The 12,614-nt window shown below is 39.9% G+C and overlaps 1 protein-coding gene across 1 annotated transcript; it reads right to left on the bottom strand.

The window, feature by feature from the left end:
* Positions 1-2,720: 2,720 nt before the first annotated feature.
* Positions 2,721-11,263, bottom strand: LOC128365768 (transcription factor E2F3-like). The gene is made up of 8 exons (XM_053326345.1): positions 10,868-11,263; positions 8,661-8,781; positions 7,350-7,480; positions 7,094-7,182; positions 5,781-5,939; positions 5,307-5,421; positions 4,950-5,091; positions 2,721-3,372 (listed from the first exon to the last, which is right to left on the bottom strand). The coding sequence occupies exons 1-8, from the start codon at positions 11,147-11,149 to the stop codon at positions 3,077-3,079; spliced, it is 1,335 nt and encodes a 444-aa protein (XP_053182320.1). The 5' UTR covers positions 11,150-11,263; the 3' UTR covers positions 2,721-3,076.
* Between the last annotated feature and the right edge of the window lie 1,351 nt (positions 11,264-12,614).

Here is a 12,614-nt window from a genome sequence, read left to right as displayed (position 1 = left end):
GTAGGACATGTCTTTTGTAAATCAGAAGGCTTCTGTTCATTTAAGTTAAATTTCATTCACTTATGATAGTGGTACTAATTAAACTAAATTATGCTAACTAAGAAACAGTATATTCCCCTAGACTGAATGGGTGATGTTCAGCTTAACTTGGGTTTAATTCTTTCTAACAGGCCTCCACTCCATCAGAGCAAAAGTGGCAGAAATGCAACACAAGAAAAGAAAATCTGACTCATTCACATCATTCAAAAAATAAAAACGGACACACAGTGTCATAGAAGCAAAGCTACACACTTCAGCAGTGGACACAAGTCACTGATCCTGGTCCAGTGGTGTCTCTAGACATAGCCATGTCTCCTAATGACCAGTAAGATAGGCCTGCTGTAAATGAATGACTGCATGCATGCATTATCAATTGCTCCTACTTTTTCAGGCCAAAGAGATGTGCGGCTTTTTATGAAAAGACTTTTAAAGAAACAGGACTAAATAACTTATGGAAAATATCCACAAAAAAATCGAAAAAAATATTGCAATATATTTGTCCACTTTCCTACCCATCAAATGTGCACCCCAATATTCAAATTTAAAGATGTGACAGCATCAGACTGCTTTCAGAGAAAAGGCATTCTTATTCTTAAATTAGGGTATAGGAGTGGATTCTCGCACACATCAGAAGACAAAAGTGCGATGCTATATCCAACATCACTGCTAAATGATACAAAGGTAATTTCCATGACAAGGAAAGGGAATTTGAAGACTCATACACACTATGGCATTTACCTCTATGCCCTACTACTATTGTCAAACATTAAGTGAGAGGTAGCCTACAGTACCTTGTGCACTGAAAAATTTAGAAAACTGTACATCAATTTACACATGGCAGGCTTACTCTTTAGCAAGCTTGATCTTTGACATAACTCACACATGCTGCACACACAATTACTCAAGCGCACATCAATCAGGTTTGGGAAAAGTTAACATTAACAGCAGCAATATAACCTGCGGCCGCAGGTTTCTATAGTTTAAAAGCCAGGGTTTCAGATCAGAACAGTTTTTGTTTTATTTATGAGGTTTAATCAAACCCAAGAGGCCAGTAGAAGCGGACAGCAACGGTATTCCAAATACCCTCAGACAAGAAAAGTTCACAAAGTACTCTGGATTACTTTTCTTGATTTACCACTGTTGTCTAGGATCACTGAATATTCACATTTCAAAGGCCTAGTGTGAAACCAGAAAAAACAGGTATATTTGTAGTTCTTTGCTTTTTTAAATATCCAGGTTGTGGAAGGAAGAAGCCCTTCAATTAGTGGCTATCTGGGCCCATTTCTTCAGTATTAAAATCCATTAAAAGTCATCGCTTATTAAACCTAAAAAATGTATACATATCTAATCTCTCATACGCTGCCTTTCAGAAATGGATAATGTGCATCGAGAAGTGGTTCATAGTCAAATTATTCTTATTAGCTCATTTCACTGCACAGTCTAAGTTGAGGTGGGCACATGGGGAAATTTGGTTATGGCAGCTTCTGCTGATGAAAATGGGACAGGTACAAAAAGCAGCAAGAAAGCACAAGTTTAGGTCCTGAATTCACAAAGGATAGGGGTATGTGTTAGAGATGATACTTAAGCTTGCACATCGTGTGTGATAACAGGGCAGACTTTTACAGGTATATCAGGCATTTTTGCTTAATCCAACATTATTCTGATGTGATGGCTTTTCTGGGCTGGAGTTAGTGACATAAACATTTCTGGGTGATGTAAAGTTAGGCATCACAATTTTCTATTCCCATGTTGCATTGTAAACATTTACTAAATGTACAAAACATAAGGTTGCCCTCTTGATCAGTAGTCAAAAGACTGATCAGTTTAACAGGTAACAAAAATCCCTTATTAATTTCACCTGTGGGATGACCTGAAAGTGGATCTAACCAATTATTTGAGATATGGCGTAAATATTTTGCACACCAATGTATACCTTCTTTTAGAGCATGTAGAGTACACTCATTTTTCTCATTGTCATTTACTTAACTTAATTAATTCATGTGCACTCCAAAACTGTCTTTCTACTTCCATGCAACTCCCAATACATCGACATAGTGCTTAAATGTACAAAATGCTTGCCACTTTTATGAATATAAGCCAAAATACACGATAGGTCACCTGACAAGTTTCTGAACAGGCAAGAGACAAATGACCGATGCCTCAGCCTGCCTAACCTAACCGTCAGATAACTTTAGTCAATTCTGGGTACCAAAATTGACCTGTTTTCTTTTTTATATTCCTTTTCATTTCTAAAATGTTCTACATTTGCACACAAAAAATGCCTACTTAACAGTCCGCAGTGTAACCTTCAATCACAGATCATTGGTGTAATAGAATGCAATCAGTAAAAATTCTTCTGCCCCGTCAGCACTTGGCATTAACACATCTTAAACTCTAGGTCTAAAAATGGGTTACCAGTATAAGCTTGAACACCTGACATGTAATGCATCACTGGTATACAGAAAACATCTTTTTCCTCACCAAAATATGGACATACAGGCATGTCAAATCCTCACATTTGCAGAATCCTTTTAGGACTCTTAGGTTGATTTTGGGTGACCATATAATCAGTACATCTCAGTTGCATTTACATATAGAATTTTATAAGCTAAAACCCAACCCATGATGTGTGTTAATGCCAGGCGGTGTTGGGGGCGGGGGCTTCTGTCTCTGAAAAGACAGATATCCTTTCCCTCTACATTTATTCTTAACCAGAGACACAACCAGGGCTTTCAGATGATCAGTGTCCCCCACCCCTCAGCTTAACTGGAGGCCTTACAAGAGCCTGAGACAAAGAGTAATGGATATGTCTTCACACTGACCGGTCATGTCTTGGTGTGAAATCATGCAAGGCCATTTATCTCTGATGCCATAAAAGAACATGGCATTTAGTCCCACTGGGACTGAAAAAGCCCTCATTATTTATTTTCCATCTATTTAGAATTGGCTTAAACTAACTACAAAGCCACGAGCATCAAAACTCACTGATTCTTCATCTCACTCTCATGCACTTAGTGTAAATTTCTATAAGCTATCGCTAGCTGCACAGGAGATCATCCAGGCCAAAAGTAGGTATCTTATCAAAGTCACAGGCGTCAAACAAGTCGCTGATTCCCTGGTCATCTCCCAAACCTAAAAGGTAGTCATCTTGGTCCAGTAGAGGAGGCCCAAGGTTCAAGAAAGGTCCCAGGGATGAAGGGATCTGGTCTTCCGTTTGCTGAAGGAGACTGGTGTAAGGGGACGAAATGGGGGAGAGAGTAGTGACGGAGACAGCTAAGGTGGACGAGGTTGGAGGCAAGGAGGTGCTGGGAGAAGTGGTTGTGCAGCTGGAATCTGTGGCAGAAAAGAGAGTCAACCAGTTACTCTAGTGCAGAGACCAAATTTCACAGATTTAAGACAAAGACAGACAAAGTACAGCAGAGGCTGCACTTCCTGGGAAGGCTGAGAACCTTTGGTGTGACCCAGGAAGCGCAACTCCTGTTCTACCATGCGGTGGTGGAAAGCCTACTGCGCTATTGGATTTCAGCATGGTTTGGAAATTTGACCTTCCAGGCCAAGGCCCAAATTCACAGAATAGTACAGACAGCCATGAAGATTATGGGAGTCCGCCAACATCCCAGTCTTCAAGATATCTTTCAACCATAATTAAACAAGCATGCAATTGAATGGAGGCAGTTGTCCTCTACTGCTGTATTTTATTACGTCTGGATAATGTGGTGGTGTATTTGTACTGTTCACAATGCAGAAACTGTAAAGTCCAAGACAAATTTCCCACTGGGACAATAAAGTCTATCCTATCCTAATCTGATCAAAAGCACCTTTTAGGGTCTAATCACAGCTAGTTTGTTTTCTTTGATTTGATCTTGCTCCATACACCCCAAGAACCAGTGACTCAATGTTTGGACGGATAAGTTGAATGGATACACGATAGCGGACCGGCCATTTTCAAACAAAATGTTTAATTCGGAGAGGTTGGATGCCAAACAAATCTGATTCCAGAGGAGGTAACAATTTAGCTAAATATTGCTGACTTGACTTTGTCCATACAAGTGAAGACCAAATGCCCATTGAGAACGCTGTCCTTTTCTTCACTACTTTAAACACCAAAGTTGTTTAGTAATTTTTACATAAAGTTGAAGTAAGTGTCTAAAAAGGCCCTGCAATGCGACATCAGAAACTGTAGCTGTTGGCTGAATGAGCTTTCCTCATGTATTTTAGCAACACAAGGTATTCTGCATATGTATGCCAGACCTTCTGTTAAGTGGAGGAGGCATCACACTCCTTCAGCAGCAAGAAATTACCATAAAATGCTTCAGTGTGTCAGCACAGTATGAAATATGAGTCTGGATTCTGGAGTCTGCATTGAGTCTGGTACCTGACGTGTGACCAGCAAAAGATTGTGTTACAGGTAAAAACACATAAAAATGAACTAAATACGGGTTTGTAGGAGGCAAGAACAAAAAAAGAGAGAAGTTAGAAATGAAAATGAAAATGCAGTCATTATAACATAAGTATGCATTCATTGTTAAGTGCGTGTGTGTGAGAGAGAAAGTGCGGCTGTATCTGTGACTGCATATCTGTGCGCGCACTGGGAATGTCAGTGAATGTGTAGTTCTGCCCTTACAACAGAAACACAGGTTATGATTGTGCAACAAGTAAAAAAATAAAGCACACTAAAGAGAGAGACTGTGTAGCCTATGTGTTTAATCTCAGGTCAGGTCATCGGTCTTATATTTATGGGTCCGGGCAGGTCCAGGGTTTGCCGAATTGTGCAGGTCTCTGATCTGGGGGTAAGCACCATCAGCACTCACAAATGTCTACCTAAAGCATTATTTAAAAAAACACAACAGTCTCTGTACAACACACTGAGCATCAACACTGTTGTACACTCACACCTAGCTGAAACAAACCTTGAAGGACTTTGAGGAAAGGTGAGTTCCCATTGATGTCCATGTTGCCATTTTTCACAGGACTCCTGGGGTCATTCTCCTCATCTGAGCACAGCAGGACTTCTATAGGACCTTTGGTGCTGGTCAGATGAATGGACAAACTCTGAAGACAGGAAGAATGGATAAGTCAAAATCACCTGAACTGCTCTTTATCATACGGATGGACAGACTAATTAAAGTCAACACTGATGTCGTCTGGGGAAAACCTGAAAATTTCCCCAGATGAGCAACTGTTCTCTAAATGAAACACAGGTCATATATAATGAGAAGGAAGTGAGGAAGCAGAAGTTTCATCAGGACAATAACACACATACACACCTCATCAGGGTCTGGTACTTCTAGTTTGGTGTCTGTGGGTGCTTTGATGACAATAACAGTCTGGTCTCTAAGGTTTCCCGCCTGTTTGATGTCTTGGTACGTTACGTAGGCATACGTGGAGACAGGCAGGTCAAAGAAATAACACTGAACAAGAGTGCATGTTAAAACTAAACATAAATATATGCAAGATTAAAAATGCTCACTGTGTGATGAAAAACCTCCAAACGTCTGGTTATTAACATTGTAAAGTACTTAAAAAACAAAAAAAGTGCTTTAACTGCAAAAGGTAACAGATTCATTTGTTGGAAAATCTAAAGACGTGGAAGATGAAGCCTGGCTCATCTGTTTGTGATCTAGTGTATTCTTCAAATGAGTTTGCAATGAAAAAAATAATAATTAGGGGTCAGAAGATCTCTACAGCGATATCGCTTTGCCTTGTTTTCCATTTGCTGCAGAGTCATAGCATAAGGATATTTCTGATTGCTTTGCAACTCGCTCATGTGTCTCATGTCCAAGCTGCATCTCTGGATGAGTTGTTCAAGCCTCTGCTCTTCTTCTGCCAGCGCAGAAACTTCTGCTGTCAGTCTTTGTCTCTGGCTCAATGCCCCCTCAACCTCCAACAGACTGCATCCCCTGTGAGTGAGAAGAGGTGAATGAAAACACATGGTAGTAGTGGTTCAGACCCTCCTCTGTATTGTCTCATACTCATGGTTTCAAATATTTGGAACAATATTTGCTATGACAAAGCCATTTATGGTAGTAGTTGGGACACTACAGATATGTTTTCCTATGACAGTATAAGCTAAAATTAGCTTGTGTACGTTACATGTGGACCACAAGTTACAACAATGAGTCAGATTGCAGAAAATATTTGGTCCGTCCTAAAACACAGTATCCAGTCTGTCAAAAACGTTGGCTGTTGAATGCTTTCCTCGCAGTCATTTGATAACAATTGATCTGTGGACATTTCTTAAGTTAAGTGACTGATGTGGCTTGTCAGCAACATCTGATGAAATTAATCTCAATGAAAAACACTGGGCACAAACCAAAAGAAAACAGACACAATATAACCCAAAACACAACAGAAAAAAAGATGTTGAGAGCTCATCAATTTCACCCAATACATTCATAAAGCTAAACTGGTAAGTGCAGATACTTGAGAGATTTTTCCTAAACTGAATATGCGCTTAGTGATTACTGAACAAATGAGGGTATAATTAAAATAGAGTGTAGTGCAGTCAGGTATCCTAATACTTTGATGTGGCAACAGGTTGCATGTAGCCACCTGCCCTCCATTCAAAGAACACTCTGAATCCTTTTACGGCCCAAAACCAGTCTAACACTTTTACATCTGTCCAAAATAAACCTGCACTGCAAAGCTTCAAACTGAAAAACTGATACATGAACACACACACACACACACACACACACACACACACACACACACACACACACACACACACCTCTGCTCAGTTAATATTATCTTGACATATATTAGGTTTCCTCATTTGTACAATACTTTGATCAAACTGTCATTACTCAAGATTTTTTTTGGAGATAAAGCTTTTAGGAAAAAAAAGCACAAAATTGGGCAATAAAAAGGGGGGAAAAGGTAACATTAGAAATGACAGAGAAATGAAGAAACTCAGAAAACTTGAATATGAAAGGACAGATTGTTCTTATAAGCAGGCAGTATCAGTTTGAGGTGGTGCCTTGGTCCACAGGTGGGACAAAATGTACTCAACAAGATGAAACTAAGCATTGAGTGAGACGGAATGACCACTTACATCCACTGAATGTTGTTCTTTGATTTCTTCTTGATGAGGTGAATGCCCTCTAGTACATTAGTGATATCATACAACCGTCTTTTCTGTACCTGAATGTAGACGACAAGGAGAGTCTTATCAGTTACACATTTAGCCGGCAAGTTAAATTGTGAATCACAACTTCAACCACAGCAAAAATCAATCCCTGCTACCAGACATATCCAATGTACCATTTAAAATCGTAACAGTCTTTATCAGCTTAGATGTGACCTATTACCTGTAAGGTTTCTGCGGCGAGGTTGAGGTCCAAAACGCCATCAGAAGACTGAGCAAGGAGGTCAACAAACTTCTTAGTTAACAGGCCCAAAGACGTGTCATATCGCGTCTTCTCTGGTGGAGACTTGGGTGCTATGGTAGAGGAGGAACAGAGAAATAAAGGGGTAGGACAACATATATTAGCATTACACTTGATAAGGAAGTTAAGACACAAAAGTTCCTGACAACGTTTCTACTTGGGATTACCAACCACAGCAATCCCATACTCACTTGGACATCAAAAAGCTAAATAATCTATAGCAGCAGATGTGTCATAAGAAATAAATATAAATACAATCTAAACAAAATACAAAACAAACAGCCAGCAATAAATCTTCCTTTATGAAGACTGTCATGTTAAGGTTTGTGTTGTAACTTCGTCAGAAAGGCATACATTCAGTTCTATGGTCATTTTGGAGACTTTACTCTGTAATGTGAGTTCTAATAACTGAAGAGGCTGATGACAATTGCAAAGTTTGGGGAAACAGAGAGATTTTCCAATCGGAACATGTCAAAGGCCAAGTCCTAATCAGATGGGGATTGCAAGGAGCGGTGGATCACAAGAATACTGTTGGTCAAGCACAGGGTTACAGTTAACTTTAATAATCAAAAGCTTGACATGTCTTTCATAAAGCATCGAGTTGTAGTTAGTTATTTACCAGTAGGACTTCTATAATACTTTGACACAGTACTACTTCCTTTCATGAGAGGGTTATTTTAGAGAAGAGTTCAGGGAAACAGCACAGACCCAGTTTTCCCCTCCAAAATGTTCTGTGACTAGAATCAATAAGATCACAATTACAGTATAGATCTTTATAAAGTTTGATTATATACTATTGTAGTTCTGTAAACTGTGCAGGAACGGCATGCAGAGAGTAAAAGGACAATCATGGGACACCTGTGAGATCATCATAATCTGAATTTGGCAATTGGAAGGTCTTGAACATGGCCAAAAAGAATAAACCAGTTGTTTTCATGTTTTTCAATATGTGCTTTTCATCTCCACTACCTCCGAAAACTACTATACAACTACTATACAACTTACAATTATATTTTAATGAAGGACACGTTAATTAGACACCACAATTAAACATATTTAAGTTAATTCTAAAACTACTGCTGTATCAAAAAAATGTGATATTTATTCTGATAACTGTACTCTAGTAGCTGCATTTAAGCTGCTGTCTGAAACTTGGTGGTATCTCCAGCACATAGATTTGGTATCATTTTGAGTTGCATGTGCAAACAGGGTGTAAAGCCTGCTGCGTCTTACTTCTAGGTGTCTTTAGTCGTGCCCCATTGGCAACCGCAGTGGCTCCTCTGCCTCTTGGAGTCCTGGCTGGTTCTGACTGGTACTGGTGATCTGAATCATCGAGTGCTAACCGCCTTTTTGCCTGAGAGGGGAACAAAAAATAACTGTTAACAGCAGATATGGGTATCTTAGTCACTTGGCAGGAATCAGTCACATTCGACATCACCTCACAAGCAGTGATGCGTGATGCAGAATGCATCATTATTCTCATCTTCTCCAGTGCCTCTCAGGCATAAAGGATTTAAAAAGGTGAATAAAAACAAAATGTTTTAAAAAAAATAATGAAAAGGTTTATAAATTGTTTGATACACTGCACTTGCGCATTGTTAGGTTCCTTTTCGTCACTCGATCTGAGGGATACTGACAAGCACAGCATATTTTACTTCAGCATTTCTGAAGTAAGGACACAGTCATAAAACAGGATGTTTTTCATCATGTTTCTAAAGTACCATGGAGAAATTGTGCGTCGACAGGCAGCTGATGATGATGTGGCGCAAAACCAGTGGTCATGATTTCTTCCTTTTTGAATTGATTGGCCAAGACGAACCAAAATAACATCAGGGTGAGTCACACCTATGAGTTTGATCCCACTGCAGCACAGTAATGCCAAAGAAACCAATACCAGTGTACTTACAGTGACCAAATAATCAACCTACACACTTCACACATTGCTTAAAAGGAGATCCCCAAACTACTTTCCAAAAATACAAAAGTTATTTTTCTGTAACATAACCCCACATGAATCAAATTCAAATGATGTTTTTGCATTCACCTCATCAAACTGTCATATTTTGGACAAAACATGTTTATTACCAGTATGTCCAAACACTTCTGTCATGTGACACTTTATACTGCAAATGTAGAGCTGTTCGACCCCATCTGAGAACACTTCTCCATGGAAAACCTAAATACATCTTCTTTTATAAGCCTGAACTGCCATTTGGGTTGCAATCGCTGTTACATGGGATGTCTTTTCAACAAAGGAACCCCAAAACTTCTGTATAGACAAGAACCCACCCAGTTTTAGTGTATTTGAGCAACACACCAGTCACAGGGTGCTGATCTGCTGCATTTCCCCTTTGAACCCAATGTAAGGGAGAAGTCCATTCCCCCCCAGGAAATGTACAGTATTTTAATCACAAATAGATCCATCCTTCATACTGTACCTTATTAAATCTAACCCCAGTCTGAGAAAGAATAATATGCCCTCTGTTGACAGTCAAAATGTCAGCCATTTTATATCAGCCAGCAGCTCCCTTCACCTCCTGCCTGGTCATGGCTTACAGCCTGAGATACACAGACTGGTTTAGTTCATGAAAGATGAATAGCCAAGAACAAACCAACACCCCATGACGACTGCTGAAACTATTTTGTGTGGTTTGTGCAGGTAGAAAACAGGAAATGTGCAAATCAGCACTAAAGCAACAAACTCGAGTTTCACTTTACTTGGCATGAAAGGCAGCATAATGTTACACTTTATTTCACATCAGAAGAGACATATATACTTGTGCAAAATTAAGGTCAAGGCCGACAACGTGTAATGATGTCCTCTTAATCAATACTGCTGCTAGCCTTAAAAGCTAACTCATATTTCCAAGCTTCATCCAAGTTGGCTTTGCATCTCAAAGTGACGACTTGAATCTCTCCGAGTAGTTTCAGAACTGAAGGGAAGCGTTAGCCTTGTATTTAGCCCTTGTCCTTGCAAGTTTAGCCAGTCGATTCTTGATACCAAGCTAAGACTGGGCTAACTAAAGAGCCAAGCAGCCCAACAATCCCCCCAACCCCCAAATTAAGACACCAACAGCAGCCACTAGGCCACCGCTAACGTTACTCATCTCTTACCAATATTTCCATCTGGCTCCAAGGGTGAAGCGAACTCAAAAGCACCATGAACTTAGCTGAGCAAGCTATTAGGTGACAGCCCTACCTGTCTGTAAACGCGAAAACTCATTTAAACTCGCCGTTTGCTTCCCAAGCAGCCAATAAACCACTTAACCGACCCACTTGGGTAACTCAGCTAGCGGTAGTTAGTTAGCCACCTCGCTAAGCAGCTAACGTTAGCTGCCCGAACAACAAGCTCGGCTAGCCTAGCCGGCTAACATTTGGTCGTGTTTGTGGCTAGTTGTAGCGAGCCAAATGTGTTGAAACGAGCTGTAAAAGGTGATTACCGGCGGTCTTCCTAAAGCGGGTCGTTGTCCTGCTCCGTTTGCTGCAGCTTGTTGTGGAGTTGTGTAAATGTTGTTTATCTGAGGCTCGGATAAACACACATTTGATGTCTGTGTAACGTTGCAAGGCGGTGGGGTGGTTATTATTTGGATATAGGTAGCGTTGGATTGACCGGGGTTTAAACGATCCGAGAGAGTTGTCAAAATGATATTATTGTCCAGAGGAGAGCCCCCAACCCCCGCTAAAATCACTTTGTCCGGAGCCGAGGAGATCCCTCTTCTCATCTTGCGTTTTCGGGGTAACCCCTTTCTTGTCTCTGTACTTTCAAGCCGATCTGGCTGCTAATCCGCCGCACTAGTTACAAAAATAATCAGACCGAAGTGAAGATGAGAGTTTGATTCATCGACTTTCGTAAAGTATTTTTCCTTATGGTAGTGCATTTAGGCAGATGCAACGGATTAAAAAGTCGCGCAACTCTCGTTTCCCCAGTCTAGAAATGGCTTCAGGAAACGGCCTGATGAATGAAGGGATACGGTTTACGCGCTCAAGAGCCCTCCCGCGAAACTCAGATTTCCCGGGAAATTTTCAAACGGAATTTACATGCCCGACACTATTGGTTCTTTGGATAAGAGCCCCCGCCCATATTACTGCCGCTTCGGCCAATCATAGCTCAGTATTTGGTGCGCCACGTGTTCATTGGCAGTTGTAAACAGGCGACGTCACCCGTCACGCCTCGTGTGTTCCTCAGCAGGCCGCTAGGTGGGGCCAGTGACCAACTGAGGACAGGAGGTAGTGAAGCTTCAACTAAACAGAAACACTTCTATCTTATATTAAACGTGGTAGTTTGATATATTTTTTCCATACATTACATTTGACACAATTTTAACATTTAACTCTTCAACACATCTTCAATTCCTGGACAATTCAAAACTATGATGTCAAACCATTTAACCTCAGTGTGCAACTGTTCCACTAAGTATTGTTCCCTTTTGATCCATTTAACTCTTTTTTGAGTTTTTGTTTTCTTTTTTTAAATCATTTATCTCAGCATCATTGTAAATGAGGGAGACCTCAATGATTTATGTGGCTTAAATAAAGGTTTCAGTGGACAACTGAATATTTTTTTGTAATGTCCATGAATGGTTTGATTTTTTTTAAATTTTTTTGTTGGGTTTTTTTGGTATTTTTACTATTAATTCAAACTCCAGACATTTTTGTCTGCTCTAATGTTTACAGCCCATGGCATAAGATTGCTCTGAGCCCAACTTTTTAAAGTAAAAAACAAAACAAAACTGTCTTTAATTTTTTGCTTGAATTTTTGGCTGGCACTTAGAGATCAGTATGGTAAGATCATTTTTGGGCGTTAAATACCAAAATATGTTACTGTGATTGCAGGTCAGGACAGCAGCAGAGGGTAAAACCAGTGGAATGAAAAGCGGTGATAATTCTAGGCTAAACTTTAAATTAAATTCATCATACCCGAGAGGTTATTATGTCAGACCACTTCAAAATATATCCTCTTTAATTTTCATCTTTACAAATGAAATGTAATATTGCAAGGCTGTATCATGTTAGTTTTGTATATCAGACCTTTCTTAGTCTTTGTTTATGTCATGCAAGTGACAGGTCAGTACTTCTAATTTTCCTTATATGTCAAGTACGTTGTGTTACGTGTGCCTCACCATGATGTTGACAAGTGGAAATCAATGTCATCCAGAAGATTGCATTTAGGCCTGATGGGCACTGTGT

This window comes from Scomber japonicus, chromosome 10 (genome assembly GCF_027409825.1).
Source record: "Scomber japonicus isolate fScoJap1 chromosome 10, fScoJap1.pri, whole genome shotgun sequence".
Taxonomy (NCBI): Eukaryota; Metazoa; Chordata; class Actinopteri; order Scombriformes; family Scombridae; genus Scomber; species Scomber japonicus.
Note: the sequence above shows the minus strand (reverse complement) of the source record. Positions and strands in the feature narration are given on the sequence as shown.